The 20,413-nt window shown below is 36.9% G+C and overlaps 1 protein-coding gene across 1 annotated transcript in view; it reads right to left on the reverse strand.

Moving 5' to 3' along the window:
* The window catches only part of QKI (QKI, KH domain containing RNA binding), a 131,454-nt gene that overhangs the window by 86,006 nt on the left and 25,035 nt on the right, over window positions 1-20,413 (reverse strand). Inside the window, exon 3 of the mRNA XM_017869533.1 lies at window positions 16,966-17,082. Coding sequence (XP_017725022.1) covers window positions 16,966-17,082 — 117 coding nt within the window. The remainder of the gene's footprint in view (window positions 1-16,965; window positions 17,083-20,413) is intronic.

A 20,413-nucleotide genomic window follows, 5' to 3' on the forward strand; every position in this document is an offset into this window, starting at 1 on the left:
ATTCAGCAGACAGTAATAATTATCTTATATATACATACATACACACACACACACGCAAGCCAACTCTCATTATTTGTGGTAAAGTCACCAGGAACACTGAATGAGCCAATACTGCTCCTCAGGGAAACACAGGGTTGGTTCCTACAAGCCTTTGGTTACATTTTCATCAACCATCAATGCATAATTCCGTTTTATACGGGTTTCTGTTCAAAGACACCTTATTTAGGCCAGGCGTGGTGGCTCACACCTGTAATCCCAGCACTTTGGGAGGGCGAGGCAGGCAGATCACTTGAGGTCAGGAGTTTGAGACCAGTGTGGCCAACATGGTGAAACCTTGTCTTTACTAAAAACATAAAAATTAGCCAGGTGTTTTGACTCTCTCCTATAATCCCAGATACTTGGGAGGCTGAGGCAGGAGAATGGCTTGAACCCAGGAGGCAGAGGTTAATGTGAGATAAGATCACGCCACTGTACTCCAGCCTGGACGACAGAGTGTGACTCTGTCTCAATAAAAATAAATAATAAAAAAGAATTATTTAATACATAACTGTTGATTCTTTAACATTCAACAGCCAACAGCACTAATTCATGCCTGAGCTAAGCTTCTCTAACACAAGTATTTTCTCCATAAGGCACAACACACGCAGTCTTCTTGCTGTTAGGAATCCTAAATCCTAGACAGCACCTCAGCACTATGCTTGAGGGACATTTTAAACAGCAAAATCATAATAAAAGTCGAAAACGCCCCACAAAAAAAAAAAAAAGTGACACTAAGCAGACCATGAAAAGAACTTTTTTTTATAGTATATGAACTCAAGTAAAAAGGTGGTAATGTGTCATCTTGCTCTATCTCGACATCACACAAGAGCATTTGGATGACTCAGATTTTTATTGCCACTGTGTGCGTGTCTATGAATGACTGTGAAAGTGTCACCAGTAATGATTTGAGGGTTACAGATAAGTTTCAGCAAGTAGGTGAACTTCCAAATACAAAATCAACACTGTGTGTACACACAAATGAACAAAACATTAATACAGTTGTCCCTTAGTATCCCTGCAGGATTGGTTCCAGGACCGCCTCCCTACCAGTGCTCAAGTCACTGATACAGGAAGATGCAGTATTTGCACAGAACTCAGGCGCACCCTCCGTATACTTTAAATAATCACTAGATTACTTGCAACACTGAATACAATGTAAAGACTATGTAAATCATTGTACCATATTTTTTATTTGTATTATTTTCTATTGTTGCATTATTTTTTATTAATCCCCCCCCCCGGAATAGTTTTGATCTGTGCTTGGCTGAATTGGAGGACGCGGGGCCTGCGGTATGGAGGGCCAAGGTATATGGCAAATCTAGGTTGAGGGTATACATGAATTCACTTTGTTAGCCTTGTAATTATTCTGTACGTATGTATAATTTTTTATTTTTTCAAAATGCAGATTAAAAGGAAATACAAAGTGTGGGTTTAAAGATGGCAGCAACATCAGGCAATAAAAAAGTGAACATTAATATATCCAAATAGATAAGCTTTAACTTTGTTAACCAGAGGTATGTTTCTATTTTTGTCTATATTTCTGTCCCTCTAAAAAAAGTGGTTTTTTAAGAAGATTCATTACATAAGCATTTTCATTTTCTGAGGGAGCGTACAATTTCAAACAGTGAAGTTGAAAGGCAATTTTGAAACGCATTTTCAACCAACCAATTCTACACATTTATCTTTTTTTGTCGTACTTTTAAGTTAGAGAAGGGTCCAGGGTGGTCTCGAACTCCTAAGCTCAAATGATCCTCCCACCTCAGTGGTGGAATCCCACCTACAGTACTGGAATTACAAGCATGAGCCATGGTGATGGTGCCCAGTCACATTTATCTTAATGATAATGTACAGATATTCTTCACAGCATTTTCATAGTAAAAACAATTATTTTAAAACTTCAATAAACAATATACCTCAATACATATATGTACAATTAAATGCTACTTATAACCATTAAAAAGTATTGTAGGCCGGGTGCTGTGGCTCACGCCTGTAATCCCAGCACTTTGGGAGGCTGAGGCAGGTGGATCACCTGAGGTCAGGAGTTCAAGAACAGCCTGACCAACGTTAAAACCCCATCTCTATTACAAATGCAAAAAATTAGCTGGGAGTAGTAGCAGGCGCCTGTAATTCCAGCTACTCAGGAGGCTGAGGCAGGAGACTCGCTTGAACCCAGGAGGCGAAGGCTGCAGTGGGCTGAGATTGCACCATTGCACTCCAGCCTGAGAGACAAGAGCAAAACTCCATCTCAAAAAAACAAAAAAAAAGGTATTGTAGATAAGTTTTTAGTAAGTAATATACATAAACAAAATATATCAGGTCACAAGTACACAGGGTGTCGATTATGTATTAACACATAAGTAACAATGCTAAATGGGGAAGATTACATTTTTAAAATACCAGAATTATCTGATTTTTTTTTACGTTAAACATGAAAGGCTTTCATAATTAAGAACAATTCATTTTTATGTTATAAAAGATGAGCTTTGGTATTTGCTTTCACTTCTTTTGACTCCTTTTAAAGTACTTACTCGGCTTAAATCTTAAAACGTTCTAAACAATGTGCTATTGTAACACGATCATATTACACATTCTGAAGCATCCATATACACATCCGTTTACTCGTTTCTTATTATTCAATAATCTCACTTAGATAACACAAATTATTATTCAAACATCAATCTTATTAGTTACAAAGATAAAATCACTCAAAATTTTCTTATTAGATTTTTTAAGAAAATTTTTTTCTATTTGAAGTGACTAGTCCTCTACATTTAGACTACCTTATAGTTATTTTAATTCACCAAAATCTTAAGTTAAAAGCAGACCTTTAAAAAAAAATTCTTCACTATCTGCTACAATTTCTATTATTTTTTTTAAAATAATTAAACATATAACAATTCACAAAATGAAGAGTAATTTCAATAGTCTGAGATTCACAATTTAATTGTTAAACATTAAACACAGCCCCACAAACTGTGTCCTATAACAACCTGTGATTTAAAACACCAAACTAAAATTGCATGTCTTTAAAATCAAGAGTTAACAATTACATGTTTTAAAATCTAAAGAACAACAAAATAATTTAATAGTGGTCTCTCATAATTGAAGAAATAAACAGAAAGCTAAAACTAGTGGGATAGAATAGGATGGCTCCCTAGGCTTATGAAACTGCCTAATAATTTGTTGTTAATACGACTGGAAAAGCATTTCCAACTAAGGTTTGTCAAAGCGTTTTGAAAAAATCAATTGCTGCAGCATAAATACACATCAACAACATTCCACTACTCGTTCTGTCAAGAGAGCTGAATCCTCTAAAAAGAAAATTTGTTACATAAGATACAACTACAAGATGCTCAAATATTCCTTAACTAAATTGACTGCAGTCCAATCAAGACTTAATTTTAAAAGGCTCATTAAGAGCATCTAGTGATAAAATGGACTCTCCCTTTTCACTGCAACTCACGTCTCATTTCATTAGACATGGACAATTAACTCATCCTGGAGTTATATCTATGGCTGAGGAATTAAGATGAAGTTTTACAGGTTAAAGTATTACTTTACTAAAAAAAAAACAAAGGTTTATTCTCATTGGGTCCATCTTTTTACCTCTCAAAAGGTGTCTCACAAATTTTAATAAATGTATTTTCAAATAAATTAAATTTTTTATTTCAAGTCTTCCCAATCTTTCTTAACAATGAGCAAAAGCAGTGACTCCACTCTATAAATGTATTATTATCCAATCAGAAATAAACATTTAATTTTTATTGCACTGTTTTGTACTCTTCTATCTTAAAACAAAGCTAAGTCATTTGAGTCCTTAATGAACATGTAACCAGAAATCAAATTTAAAAACAATCTAGTCAATAATCTAAAATGAATTTTATTTTATAAACACAGAGCAAAAAAATAAATAAAAAAACGAAGGGGTGAGAAGAACAAAAGTAGAGGAGGAGGGGCACCAGGAAGCTAGTTTACAATCCTGAAACAAACATACCACGTCACAGCTGGCATTTAAACCAGTGCTGCCAGAAGTGCAGCCGACAAGTACAGAAAACAAGCCTGTTCAGAAACTCTTTCAGCATTCTGACAGGATAATTTTATGTCTCTTGATAAAAGAAAGTTTTAAATGAGGTTAAAATATGCCTTTTTAAAATCTGACTTCTCTGATAACTCATTTTATTATATTTCACCGAAAGATATAATAGATTGAATTTTTTTTAGTGGGTCTCTTACCATAGACAGTTTGAAAAGCACTGAAAGAATGGCAGGTCTTCTTTTCTCTTTAAAAACAAACCAATCTACCACTTTTGAAGTTGAGTTCAAATACCATATATCACATGACATCTTAACAAAGAAGAGAACTAAGGCTACTAGGCAATAAACTTTTAGCTAGGGCAGAACACCTGTAAGACAAGCACTGTCATTAAATACGTCAAAGTCTCTTAAGTTTAAGAGATTATATTTGTTTTGAATTCAAAGTAGATTAAGATCAGAGGATTGAAGTTTCAAAGACTTTATCCTAACACAAGTAAGAATTTTCTAAGGCAGAGTTGTCTGAGACTTGATCATTTGTCTTCTGCCTTTAGTCACTTCCCACTTCTGTCCATCTCTTCCACTACTGTCAAGTTACCTTTCCAAAACAATTAATATGTCATATAACTTCTCACCTTTAAAAGAAAAGAGTGTCAGTGCACTGCTTTCAAAATGAAATCAATTTGGATATAAGGTTCAAGGTCCTTTATCCTCAGACTTCAGCCTTACCTCCAATACCAACACTCCACTGTGCCCCATATCTTCCACTGAGACACACCGAGCATCCACATAGCAACATACCCTGGTTGATTCTATTTCTGATGTCTAGAATACCATTTTACTTATTTGACTGGTAAACTCCTACTTCAGTCAATCTTCTCTAGCTTCCTTAAAAAACCTCCAACCTTCAAAGAACACATTACTTCTTGACTTCCTGTGGCACGATGTATATATCATCTCCATTGTATTAGTTCACTGTCAATATATCAGTCTCCCAGGGGTGAAAGTTCCTTGAGGGCAAAAAATCATAGGCATTCAAAAAAATAACTGCTGCCTCAGATTGTGTTAAATTAACTATGGCAGAAGGTAACGAAAACTGAATAACACTCATTTGTAGTACTACTTACTGAAATATCACTGAATTAAGTATCACAAAAATGGTTTAGACTCGGTGACTAAATAAGGTTCCCTCTAGACCACGTTAAATAAGAGTACACATTTCATTGCCACTTCTCTAAAGCAACTCATCTGTTTTCATAGCTAATTCTACTATTCAATTGGATTCATGAAAGTTGGTAAATAGGCAATTTGTAAGATTAAGCCTTTGACAAAGAATCTGTAACAGTTCCTACTCCCTAATTCATCTCATCAAATGGTACCAATAAGGAGACTGAAGAAAGAGGGGGATATATATATATGGTTTGATGGTGAGGCAGTAATATAAAATGCAAGAAAAAACCATTTCTCACAGGGGACACCTTTCTCAACTAAGAATTCCACATGAGAATCAAATTTCAATGCCCAGCCCAAGACATAAATTATATGTAGTTAACTTATCTCCTGTGTAACAATAACAATAATGGCTCTCTTGATGAATCATCCTTAATAAAATGAAATAATTCCTACGTTCTATGGTTCAGATGAGGAACCCCAGCTGAGAAAAGCTTGTAAGCTTATGGAAAATCAAAGCATATTTCCACTTAAAAACATTTAAATAGTAAGTAGTTTATTAAGCCCAGCCAGAAGTTATTACAATTACAATGTGCCTTAAGACATGCTGTAATGGTACCATTTCAAGTAAGCCTAACCATTATTTATAAACTGCTTCAATCAGAAAATTTTAAAAAAACACTACAAACAATAGCTGGGAAACTGAAGATGGTAACAGTGTTCATAACAGTAATGACTTTTTCACACACACACACACACAGCATAACTTCTTTGAAAGTGCCTTTAACAGATGCTCAATCTATTGCAAAACAGAGCAAAGTTTTGTGAAGCTGTGGGGAAACTGCTACTCTCATACACTGCTGATGGTAATGCAAACCACCACCCCAAGACAGTGGAATTTAGCACTAACTAACAAAATCACACACCACAATCCTACTTCTACAATTCTATCCCAAACATAAACTAGCAACTTCAAGAAACACTTGTCAACACAGCACTATTCCTATTTGTAACGGCAAAAAAAGGAATAAAGGCTGTTCTTTATATACTCCCATTAAATGATCACAATATACTGTTAAGTGAAACAAATAATAAAGGTATGAAAAAGTGCTGAGAGTATAATAATCTATGAAAGGAGAAATTACACACACACATACACACAGAAAAAACTGTTACATAACTGCTTACGTTAAAAAAAGAAAGAAAGAAAGAGAAAGAAAGAAAGAAAGAAAGAAAGAAAGAAAGAAAGAAAGAAAGAAAGAAAGAAAGAGAAAGAAAGAAAGAAAGAAAGAAAGAAAAAGACAGAAAGAAAGAAAGAAATGGAAGGATAAACCAAAAACTGAAAATAAAAAATCTACCCAAACAGAAAGGGAGGACTAGGTAAACAAATGGGCCAGAGATAAAAGTCATACTTTATAAAAATTCTCCGCTTTGTATATTTTGCTTTGGAGCCATGTAAATATTTTAAAGTAGAAAACAGGAAAATATTTTATGCAATTTCCACAACTAGAAAACCAAGTGCAACAAATGAACCTAACCATGGATCTGTATACTAGCGTAACTGTTACATATAAAAATTATTCCAAGTACTTTAAAAGATGGTAACTTGTATCTAGTGGATATACCCTCAAAATAGGAAGAGCTCAGTGTAAAACTGTTGTCACCAACTATATAATTGGTAGTAGTGTTTATAGTTATACTGAGACTGTTTTGTATTCCTTTTTTGAAATAAAGCAAATGAACCATTATTTTGTGTCATTAGGAACCAGAATTTTCACTAAGAAGATACAGATAGAAGATTAAATAAAAACATTATAGTCCTAAATTTAATGAGAATGAATTTGTGAAAATATTCGTGTGCATTTCACAGCTCTGAAAAGCCTACAATAATGAGCATCACTAGAGCCCAGATTATAATCTCTGCACTATTTCTGTTTTTGTTTTGTTTTGTTTTCAGTCAGTGTTTGTTGTTAACAAAGCTTCCCTAAAAAATTGGCTGATGCCAAGTCTGAGGAAGAATTCTTACAAGAAGAGTGCAGAGTATCGTATCATACTACACTAGAAAGCACAGTTACTATTCCCATCTACTAGGTTTATATTGAAAAGATTTAGAAGTCAATGCAAAGAAGTCCCTCCAATGGCCAAACAACTTGAGCGCCAGTGAAAAATAGTAACTTCAATGAACTGAAACATATACAACTGTTAAAATGCATTCGTAGTGATACCCAAAGTGGGGGAAGAAAAACAATTATTCTTTCGGTCTGTAGGATTCCTGGGAACCAATTCACTATTTAAAAACTAGCAAATAATTAAACATTTATTCTACTTTTCTGATAAAAACTGTATCTAGCTAATATGAAGAAATAGAATATGGCTATTCTGCAACTCCCACTGAAAAAAAAAGGACCTAGAAAACAATCAACAATGATTGCTAAAATCACAGAGAGGAAATGAGACTTTATGTACTACTATCACAACACTAGCTATGAAATATTCCTTCAAAAAAGAACAGAAATGAGGAAGAGAAGGTGAGAGAGCTGAATCTAATTAAACCTTTGTCACTACCAATTTACAAGAAATATAGGGAACAGAGATAAATGTTAAACACCACCATGAAAATGCCACCAGCAAAATCCACGGGAATTCAAGACAAATCACCCAGTGAGGCCAAGAGGAAGAAATGGCCGTTTGGAAGGTGGCTTAAGAGATCTATCAATTACAATGTAGATGACCCTCATTTGTATGCTCATTAAAACAAATCATTTTAAAAGCATATTTATGAGACACCAGGGAAGCTATTAACACTGACTACGTATTTGATGATAAAGAATTTTCTAGAGATTAAAACACAAACACATTATCATTAGAGTTCTTCTATTTCAGAGATAGCTAATAAAACATTTACAGTTGAAATTATACATCTGAATTTGCTTCCAAAATAATCTGTGAGGCAAAAGGTGGAGAAAGGCAATGGGGAATGAGAGAGTTCCCTCTTCAAAAGAGAGAGGCAATGCTGACCCTGGGTGATGGGTAAATGAGAGTTCACTACTCTACTTGTCTTTCCATTGCTTAAAATTGTGCATAATGAAAAGTTAAAAAACAAAAACAAAAAACCATACCCACGCTAGAGCTTGTCAGAGAGCTAAGTATTCAACAAGATCGATAAACCAGGCTGTTTGGAACTCTACTTCTCTACTTGTGCTTGATGTTATGCTACCAACTGCCAAAGCCACTCTGGTGTATCAATCACAAGACTGAATTAATTTATCTCTTTCAAAGTGTTGACACAGCAGTAACATATTTCATAAAAAAAACTTGTAAGTTTCCCCACCCAAAAATTCAAGGAAATTTATTTTTGCATATCACTATGAAGGCTGCCCTGAAATGTCCTTTAAGTGCACGTTCCTATTACCTAGCACAAAGTTTTAGGCATAAAGCTCTACTATTTGGTGAACTGACACAGGACAGGATATAGAGTTGCAGGAAAAAATGCTGATTATAAAGCAGCAAATATAATATGATCCACTTAATATACCACATGTGTACATATGTATAACTGCATGAAGAACAATCTACAAGACATACCAAACTATAAACAAGTGTAGTGTCTAAACTAATGGAATGTCAGGAGCCTTTATTTTTCTTGAGACCCTCTGGGACTTTCTCACTTTTCTTTTTTTTTTTTTTTTTTTTTTTTTTTTTGAGATGGAGTTTCGCTCTCCTTGCCTAGGCTGGAGTGCAATGGCGTAATCTTGGCTCACCCCAACCTCCGCCCCCTGGGTTCAAGCGATTCTCCTGCCTCGGCCTCCAGAGTAGGTGGGATTACAGGCATGCACCAGCATGCCTGGCTAATTTTGTATTTTCAGTAGAGACGGGGTTTCTACATGTTGGTCAGGTTGGTCTCGAACTCCTGACCTCAGGTGATCTGTCTGCCTCGGCCTCCCAAAGTGCTGGGATTACAGGTATGAGCGACTGTGCCCGGCCTACTTTGTCACTTTTCTAAAAATATAACATATTGACCAATTAAAATATATTTTAAGCACAACAAATAGGGCTAAGAAATCTCTACTATTAAGAGATACTTAACAATTTGTAATGTATATGAAAAGTATCATGTAAAAAAAGTTATTAAATGCTCTACCTAAATAAGTTCTGTAAAACAAAATTCAAAAATTCCACCTATGTCTGCAACTATACAATATGACTCTAATAACATTTCGTAAGTCATGTTCCACAAAACACTGTAGTTCTTCAAGAAGTTATAGAGACATCTTTAAAAAAAGAGAGACTATGGCCAAAGTATTTGGGAAACAGGTATTAAGTTAAAAACTATTACCAATTGATTTCAAAGCCCACATTCTGATAAGAATGATTTACACAACTGAATTTGAATATCCAGTGAGAGACAGAAGTTTCTATTTTGTGTACTCTTTAGGTAGAAATGAGGAACCGGGTGGCTTACTTCACTTCTTTAAGGCTCCATTTCTGTTAGAAGAGTGTGACTCTTTTCCAAGGTTGTCCCATGGTCTGAACATGATGCGGCACAGATAGTAAAAGTGGCTGATACCATCCAGCCCAAGCTTGTCCAACCCCCAGTCCATGGGCCACATGCGGCCCAGGAAGGCTTTGAATGTGGCCCCACACAAATTCGTAAACTGTCTTAAAACATTATCATTTGTTTTGTTTTTTGTTTCTTTGTTTTTTTTTCAGCTCATCAGCTATTGTTAGTGTATTTTATGTGTGGCCCATGACAATTTGTCATCTTCCAATGTGGTCCAGAGAAGCTAGAAGATTGGACACCCCTGCTCTAGCCACTGCATCAGCAGCCCTAGAATGGCTAGAAGAAGAGTGCATATCCCTTCATTTTGAGCAAAGAATTTGAACTGGAATTGCTGAGTCTTTGCACATTTCCAGATGATGCAACATCTGATTGACGTGGCTTTTGATAAACTGCATACATTTCACCGATCAACACATTGGGAGAGAAGGGAGGAGAGAAAAAGGAGGTGAGAAGCAGGAACCCACAAGCATTGCTAGTTAGTCTCCTCTTGTTTATGAGAAGGGAGATCTCAGAAGAGCTGACAAATTGCAGACTGATAAGACAAATCCATAAATGGCATCCCCTACAATGACAATGCATATGTATTCCCTAAGGGTGAACTTCAATGTACTACTTGTCACTCCACAACAATTTGCCAAGTACCTAATTATGTGCAAAACACTGTTCTGTTTTAATGGCTTACATATTTTCATTTGCTACATTAGAACCAGCTGACTCCCACCTGTTTCTAAAGGCGGACCACGCCTCCCAGCATGAATACATTTCTTTCATAGCCCTGGATACGGCCTCTGCAACCTCAAGTGAAACACCATAATTACTTTCTTTTCCTAAAATTACTCCTCTAGTCTGCCATACCACCCTGAATGCACCCAGTCTCATTCCTCTAGCATTTGTAATCTGCTCAAGTATATAGATTTCCATTAAGAACATAGGATTAAAACCTCTAGGAAGAATTCCTGAAACATCAAAGGAATGATAGTATGATATAGTGATTTTTGATAAAATAAATGTATTTGGTCTTTGTTTCCTGGCACAAATCTCCTAAAACCCTTGAATCTCCCAAGTAATACAGGCATACCTCCTTTTATTGTACTTCACATACACTGCAGTTTTACAAATTGAGGGCTTATGGCAACTCTGCATCAAACAAATCTTGTGGCACCATTTTTCCAACAGCATGTGCTCAATTTGTGTCTCCAAGCAGCATTTTGGTAATCTCACAATATTTCAAACTTTTACATTACTATTATTATTATGTCTAGCATGGTGACCCGTAGACAGTAATCTTTGAAATTACTACTGTAATTGTTCTGGGGTACACCAACCATGCCCATATAAGACAGTGAACTTAAGTGATAAGTAGTGTGTATGTCTGGACTACTACTGGAAGAAGATGACATCTAAAACTTTCACAGCTAGCGAGAAGTCAATGCCTGGCTTCAAACCTTCCAAAGACAGCCTGATTCTCTTGTTAGGGACTAATGCAACTGGTGACTTTATGTTGAAGCCAATGCTGATTTACCATTCCAAAAATATTACGGCACTTAAAAATTATGCTAAACGGGACAGGTGCAGTGGCTCACACCTGTAATCCCAGCATTTTGGAAGGCCAAGGTGGGCAGATCACTTGAGGCCAGGAGTTCGAGACTAGCCTGGCCAACACGGTGAAACCTCATCTCTACTAAAAATACAAAAAAATTAGCTGGGTGTGGTAATGCATGCTTGTAACCCCAACTACTCAGCAGGCTGAGGCACAATCACTTGAATCCGGAAGGCCGAGGTTGCAGTGACCTGAGATCACACCACTGCACACCAGTCTGGGTGGTACAGCGAGACTCTGTCTTTGGGGGGAAAAAAAAAAAGCTAATGTACCCTGCCTGTGCTCCATAATCGGAACAACAAAGCCTGGATGTCAGCAGAGAAAGGTTTACTGAATAATTTAAGCCTACTGTTGAGACATATTGCTCAGAAAAAGAGATTCCTTTCCAAATATCACTGCTCATTTTCAATGCACCTGGTAACCCAAAATCTCCGGTAGAGACATACAAAGAGATGGATGTTGTTTCATGCCTGCTAACACAGCATTCATTCTGTAGCTCATGGATCAGGGGTAATTTAGAATTTCAAGCCTTATTATTTAAAAACTGTCTTTCATAGGCTTACAGCTGCCACAGATAGTGATTCCTCTGATAAATCTGGGCAAAGTATACTGAAAACCTTCTGGATTACCATTCTCAGTTCCACTGAGAACATTCATGATTCATGGAGAGAGGCCAAAATATCAACATTTAGCAGGAGTCTGGAAAAAGTTGACTCCAACCCTCAAAGAAGACTCTGAGGGGTTCAGGAGTATGATGGGGGAAGAAACTGCAGATGTGGTGGAAAGAGCAAGAGAACTAGAATTGGAAGTGGGGCCTGAAGATGTGACTGAATTGCTGCAATGGCATGATCAAACTTGATCAGGAGTTGCTTCTTATGGATGAGTAGAGGAAGTGATTTCTTGAGATGAAATGTATTTATGGTGAAGATACTGTGAACACTGTTGAAGACAATAAAAAAATTTAGAATATTACATAAACTTAGTTTATAAAGCAACAGCAAAAGTTCTGTGGGTAAAATGCTATCAAAGAGCACTGCATGCTACAGAGACATCTTTTGGGAAAGGACGAGTAAATCCATGAGGCAAACTTCGTTCTTATTTTAAGCAATCGTCACACTCACCCCAACCATTGGGAACCACCACCCTGATCAGTCAGCAGCCATCAACATCCAGGCAAGGCCTTCCACCAGCAAAAGATTAACACTCCCTGAAGGCTCAGATGATCATTAGCATTTTTTAGCAACAAAGTATTTTTAAACTAAGGTATATGTATATTTTTTAGACCTAATGCTGTTACACACTTAACAGACTATAGTAAGGTATAAACATAACTTGTATATGCACTAGGAAACTAAAAAAATGTGTGACTAGCTTTATTGCAATATTCCCTTATTGTGGTGGTCTGGAACCTGTTTGTGTCTTTTTGTATAATGAAGTAACAAATGGGTGGGGGTCCTGGATAGTCTCAAGATCAAAACTGATTGCCAGAGAAACCCCAACCAAGTAAAATAGAGGGCTGAGACTTTCAGCCTCATTTCCCAACCTCTAAGGAATGGAGAAAGGCTGAATGTTGAGTCGATCACCAATGGCCAATGATGAACATCAGTCATGCCTACATAATGAAACCTTCATTAAAAAAAACAGAAGGACAGGGTTTGGAGAGATTCCAAATAGCTGAACACATGGAAGAACCTGGAGGGTGGCACACTGGAGAAGGGATGGAAGCTCTGAGCCCCTTTCCACATGTCTTGCCCTATTCATCTTTTCCATCTGCTGTTCATCGGTATCCTTTGTAATATCCTTTATAATAAGTAAGTAAAGTGTTTCCCTGAGTTCGGTGAACTACTCTAGCAAATTAATTGAACCTGAGGAGGGACTTGCAAAAAAACACATTTACAGCTGGTCAAAAGCACAAGTCATCACTGGGGCTTGCAACTGGCATCTGAAGTGGAGACAGTCTTATGGGACTAAGCCCTCAACCTGTGGTATGTGACATCATTCCCAGTTTTGAATTGAATTAGAGGACATCCAGATGGTGTTTCCTGGAGATTTGTTTGGTTTGTGGGGAGAAACCCTCATAGCATCTGGTGTTAGAAGTATACTGAGTGGTGTGTATGAAATGGTAGTCAAAGTTTATAATACTCAATATTCAAGTTGTTCTAATATGTCTGAAGTTATCACTCTTAGAAATGGTTTATAATTAGAAAATAATGTACAACAGCATAGAACTCAGACTTCAGTTTCTTTGTTTTTTTCTCCCAAGACAGAGTCTCGTTCTGTAGCCCAAGCTGGAGTGCACTGGCACATAATCATAGCTCACTGTTGATTCAACTCCTAGGCTCAAGCATCCTCCCTCCTCAGCCTACCTAGCAGCTGGGACTACAGGTGTACACCACCACACCTGGCTAATTTCTTTTTAAGTTTTATTGTAGAGATGAGGGTCTCACTATGTTGCCGAGGTTGGTCTTCAACTCCTGGGATCCTCCTGCCTCAGCCTCCCAAAGTGCTGAGATTACAGGTGTGAGCCACTGCACCCAGCCTAGTTTCAAATTCGACTGCCACATTTTGGCGTGTGACCTTTGGCAAATTACTCAACTTCCCCAAAGCTTTGGTCTCTTCATTTACAAAATAGGAATAATAAAACTTAGCCAAAACAGACAAGAAGTTCGTAATAGTTTTCAAGCCCTGGTTCTGTGATCTTAACCAGTACCATTCCACTGGGTATTTATGCACTAAATCAATGCTGTTGAGCCCATCGATAATGCTGAAATAACAATCCAAGAAAATGAAAATTAAAGTGGCATATTAACTTATTTGCTTAAAACCAGCAGCTTAGAGTAATACAGTACTATCTTCCCCAAAGCATTAGAAGTACACAGCATTTACAATTCTCTTTATTTACCAAACCTTTTCGGGGAACATGACGGAAGGTGCACCTAAGCCTTTCATTTATTACCTGAACTAGTCACTCCTTTCACAGATATTTTTTCAAGGCCTGCACTCTGTGCCAGGTACTCACCAAACACCAAGGAAATTAATACTCCATAAAACAGCCATGGTAGGCTCTCACTGAGTTTACCAGTGTAGGGAAGGATTCAGACAAGCACACAACATTCCCATCATAACATTTTTTGTTAAAAGTAAAACAGGCAATCAGTAAATTAAGATTTTTTAGCTTTCTAAGTGTGTATAGATATACATATATCTATACACACGTTATATATACACATACATATATATATACACACACATCTATATATATGGAAAACTGTAGAAAAGTTTAAAGCAAACGGCTTTTTCTCTTGAACTCCTGAAATACATCTCAATGAGCTATCTTTATTACTTACATCAATACTTCTTTTTGTTTCCATCTCTTTTCATGTTCTTTACCAAATGGCCAAGCATTCCATTCTGACTTTACTTTTATTATAAACACTTATAAGAATGCAACAGTATAATCACACAGCTCTAATGCTCACTGTCTGTGAGGGCTTGAAAGAATGAGCAAGGTGAGTGGAGGGCCATTACCACAGAATTCACAGAAACTCAGAAGAGGGGGAAAAGGGGTTTCGTTAACTGGCTGACAGAATAGCTTAACTGATGAATATATACTAACCTTTTTGTACAGATTTATGTATCTGTCAGCTGTCAAGACTTCATTCACTGTCCATGGGCAATTAAACTAGTATTACTTAACGCCCACATAATCCTAAGTTGAAACATGAGAACCAAAACTTTATGGCAACATTCATTTGAAAAGATTATCACTCAACTGATTCGAAATACGCACAAATTTTTTTAAATTCTAATAAAAAAATTTAATACATCTAAAAATGCTCAAGAACTCACAGACTCCCATGAAAATATCTTTCAACACAGCTGACAAAGAATACATTATAAGATTTTTAAATAATCAATATTATGAGAACTTTTTGCCCAAATTTCTTGGCTACTAAATCACTGATGAGGAGCAAAAATGAATGAGACCCAGTCAGCTTATGTGAGGGCTTAAAAGACATGAGGCAGAAGGCTCAGAAAACAAGTTTATCAGATACCCTGTGGGTCTGGTGTTCATTCCGTAAGTTCCACAAAGCGATTCAGTGGACAGGGTCGAACACAGCTAACCACGTACTCTTCCTAGATAGCCCTTTCAAGTCGATGGAAATAAAGGAAGAAAGGAAGGAAGAAAGAAAAAGAGAGACAGACAGACAGAAAGACAGACAGACCAAACCTTCCTAAAACACTTTTAATCTTTGGCCATCAAAATCTACTTTTTTTAAATCTGCCAATTTTTACAAGAATAGAAATTCAAAACTATCCTACCTCGCAGTATTGCTGGATAAAACAAACTAGGTTAATAAAATCTTCCTAATAATATTTAGATAGTTGGGTCTTTACTAGTTAAACCAGCAAAAGAAGAAATGGCAGGAGAAAAAAACCCACAGAAATAGAAACAAAATACTTTAAAATGTAAAATCAACACAAAATGTGGATGAAACCCACAATGTATCTCACATGGCTAGTGACTGCCTTCCTTTCAATAGAGTTCTGTCTTCTAACTCTCCCAGTGATGTGACATACATACAAAGTTATCTGACCATTCTTACTTAAATCTCATCAAAAGAAGTATTTCAGATTTTTCAAACTTTTAGTTATATACTTTTACACACATTACAGTCTGACTAATTTCCAAAATGGCAGCTTGCCAAAAGTAAATAACAAAGGAAGGTAACATGATGAACTGATATTTTAATTTGCTAAGTAAAAAAATGATAATGAACAAGGGAAAATTGCGAGGCGTGGTGGCTCATGCCTATAATCCCAGGTCTTTGGGAGGCTGAGGTGGGTGGATCACGACGTCATGAGTTCGAGACCAGACTGACCAACATGGTGAAACTCCATCTCTACTAAAAATATAAAAATTAGCTGGGCATGGTGGCGTGTGCCTGTAATCCCAGCTACTCAGGAGGCTGAGGCAGGAGAATCACTTGAACCCAGAAGGCGGAGGCTGCAGTGAGCCTAGACTGCACCACTGCACTCCAGCCTGGGCGAAAGAGCGAGACTCCGTCTCAAAAATAACAAACAAACAAAAAAGAAAACAAGGGAAAATCATGACAACACCTTTAAAAGTTTTAAAAGTTCCTGACATGGAACATAGTGGGTTTGTTTGCTCGTTTTTGAGACGGAGTTTTACTCCTATCACCCAGGCTGGAGTGCAGTGGCACGATCTGCAACCTCTGCCTCCTGGGTTCAAGCGATTCTCCTGCCTCAGCCTCCTGAGTAGCTGAGATTACAGGCACCCGCCACTACACCCAACTAATTTTTGTATTTTTTTAGTAAAGACAGTTTCACCATGTTGGCTAGGCTGGTCTCAAACTCCTGACCTCAGACGATCCGCCTGCCCTGGCCTCCCAAAGTGCTGGGATTACAGGCATGAGCCACCATGCCTGGCCTGGAATATAGTGTTTTAAGCACAAAAAAATCTGGAAATTTTATTATTAAGATGTAAAAGTATAGCAAGTTACTCACATAAAGACTCAGGCCATTTTCAAGGACTTACCTTTTTTTTATCCCTCATTGAGCCTTTGCCTCGGACCATGATTTTACATCCGGTTTCTGCTTCAAGTTGTTTGGCTGTAAGTCCTCTAGGTCCAAGGATTCTCCCAACAAAATTAAACTGAAAAAACAAAAAGGGTCACAATATATTATTCACTTGCTGGAACTTACAGCTCTTAAAAAATAAAGTATATCTACATTTACTTACTCAAGTTAAATGTCTTTTTAATACTAAGTTGAAATAAAATCTACAGCCCTTATGAATTTCTTGCTAAGTCTCAGATTTAATTACAATAGCTCATCGTTTAGCATTACATTTTCACAAGTATTAACACAAACTATGAACGAGGAACAGTATACAGCTAGAACAGGTACAACTGTCCATCAACATATAACCTAAAACAGACAGTATTAAAGAGTTTGACAAAATACTAGATGCTAGCCAAGAATGCAAGTCCCTTCCACAAAATGTCCAACTTCTCTTTGTAATGACAGTGTTGAAGAAATTGTTAGGGACTGCCCTTTCTACCAAAATCCTTGGGGGAAAGTCCTCTTTGATTTACCTAAGAAAAATTATACTTTCTCCAAAGCAACTGTTCAGAAATATGTTACCGAAAATTATGGGTTGGCTATGCTAAATGTGTCTTAAGAGTACATATTCCTTTCTACCTTTAACTGATAAGAAACCTAAACTCTGAATAGCACTAAATAGGACAGTGATATCAATAATTGTATAAATAAAAAATTGTACAATAAAAAAATAAAAAATTACCATCCCTCAACAGAAATTCCTAGTATTCATATATACAAGTTATTTCTTTAAGGCCAATAGGAAAAATGAGCTAAATCGTGAAAAGTAAATTTTCCTCATTTGCATGTCATCTGCATAAAAGACCAAAATATAAGAGTTTGCTATCAGCTCCACAAAATTCCACCGGTGGTTTTCATTTATTTATTCAATCAAATAGGTACTGATTCTTATGTATATGGTCTCCTATTTTTTCTGGCATTTATCCAACTGTTAGTATATCATTACATAAAAGTAACATGCTAGAAAACCCACTGCCATCAGGGCTTTAGAAGCTGGGTACTTCTGGTATCTTCTGTACTCCACTGGCTCTTATTTTGCATTGCCATACCTTAGAAACGTGATTCTCAAATGAAAGGTGGTAGGTAGTATGCTTATATCATTCGAAGAAAGTCTCCGAGGGGATTTTCATACATCTTCTTTCACCCTATGTTGAGACTCACAGACTGATCTATAAGCAGTTAATTTAGCTCTTCAAGATCCTAGATTCTGAAATCTGCTAATAGCTCTTTATATTCAAATAAAGTCCCTTATCTTTGCCCAGTGCTTCAGTATATAATAATTTTACCTCTTTACCCAACCTAAACCCCCACTATGATCCATTTTAACAAAGGACTTCCAATTTAGAAACTCATCAACTTAACCTCCCCACGTCTTCAATTTAAATAAACTCAAGTAGTATATACTACAGTAATGTGCTTAAACTCTGAAAGCACACAGATTCTAGCTGGCATCCAAGCTCAAATACGAAAATAGTAATTAGGAATCTGAAAACTGACCTGGCGCAGCGGCTCACGCCTGTAATCCCAACATTTTGGGAGGCCGAGGCGGGTGGATCACTTTAGGTCAGGCGTTCAAGACCAGCCTGGCCAACATGGTGAAACCCCATCTCCACTAAAAATACAAAAATTAGCCGGGTTTGGTGGTGCATGCCTGTAATTCCAGCTACTTGGGTGGCCGAGGCATGAGAATCGCTTGAACCCAGGAGGTGGAGGTTGCCATGAGCTGAAATCATGCCACTGCACTCCAGCCTAGGTGACAAAGCGGGACTGTCTCCAAAAAAGAAAAAAGGGGGGGGGGGGGAATCTGAAAATCACATCAAATAAACCTCAATTACAGAATGGGGACAATACTATCTGATAGAGCTACAGTGATGGCATGTACAGATATGTGTGTGTATAGCAACACAATACATACACAAGGTCCATTAAAAAGTGTGCCATATAGTTGACAAGAGCCTACCAAGTCTAAGGCAAATCCTTTTCTTAAAACCTCACGCTTTTACTCTTAATTAAGCTTGGAATGTCATTTCTAGAAGGAGGTGTGATCAGTAGCAAATTTTGCCCTATAGAACTCCAGAGAGACTTGATGCTCAGAGACTTGAGTTTTGCAGAAAACAAGAATGAAAAGGTGGAACTAATACATAGAACAAACGACCATCACTGCCCATAGAACACCAAAAGCCAGGCTTCTGACTTTAGTTTTTTCTCTAGAAAAATTGAAATAACCCATGAAAAGAATTCTGTGTTCCATTATATGGCTTCCATCTCAAAGACTAGCACTTTAGGTGGTCACCCCAAATTAAGGTTGGCAGTGGACAGCTCTGTTCCTGAACACAAGCTCCTAATTCAAATATTCATTGCTTCACACTTAAACAACGTTCACCAAAGGTTCATGAAGGGCTCTATCATGAGAGAGACAGGACAAGATAAAGAAGCAGGACAAGAGACTGATCCTGGAGAAAAAAAAGACTACAGGGCAAAGATGATTTAAAAAAAAAAAAATTTTTTTTTAGTATGTAGTGTTGAATTATTTTCTAAAATGGTTGTACATAATTTTATCCCTCCATATATTATAAAAATTTCTTTTGATCCACTTCCTTTCCAATATTTATCATCAGTGTTTTTATACGTTAACCATTCTAGTGTATGTATTAAATGTTTCAATTAGCATTCCTCTGACTACTGATGAAGCTAAGCATTTTTTCATATTTGTTGGTCATTTGGATAAGCATTTTCTGAAGGACATTTGAAGTTTCCTGTATTTTTCTATTGTGTTATCTTTTCTTTATTGTTGGGGTTACACAGCTGGCAGGTATTTTTCCCATCTGTGGCTTGTCTTCTCCCTCTTTAATGGTGTCTTATGATGACTGAAAGTTTTTAATTTTAATGTAGTTCAAATTTTCAACCTTATCTTCATGGTTAGTGTTTTGTGTCCTGTTTGAAAGAAGTTTCTCCCCACCCTAAGGTCACCAAGATACCCTCTGGTGTTATCTTCTAGAAGCTTTATTGTTAAGTCTTTCGAATTTACATCTACAGTGTACCAGGAATTGATGGCTGTGCATGAGATAATTTTCTTTTTTTTCTCTCACATGAATATCCAAATGTTATTAAATATCTGAATGTTACTGAATACAAATGTTATTGAAAAGACTACCCATTTCCAATTGCTCCACGGTGTCATTGCTGTCATAAATATTGATCTACACAATCGTCCCTTGGTATCCGGGGTGGGGGGGATTGGTTACAGGTCCCCGTACAAATACCAAAATCCACAGATGCTCAACTCCCTTATATAAAACGGTGTCATATTTGCACATAACCTATGCACAACCTCCAATATAATTTATATCATCTTCAGATTA

Source organism: Rhinopithecus bieti, unplaced genomic scaffold (genome assembly GCF_001698545.2).
Source record: "Rhinopithecus bieti isolate Rb0 unplaced genomic scaffold, ASM169854v2 scaffold_3948, whole genome shotgun sequence".
In the NCBI taxonomy this organism is placed as follows: Eukaryota; Metazoa; Chordata; class Mammalia; order Primates; family Cercopithecidae; genus Rhinopithecus; species Rhinopithecus bieti.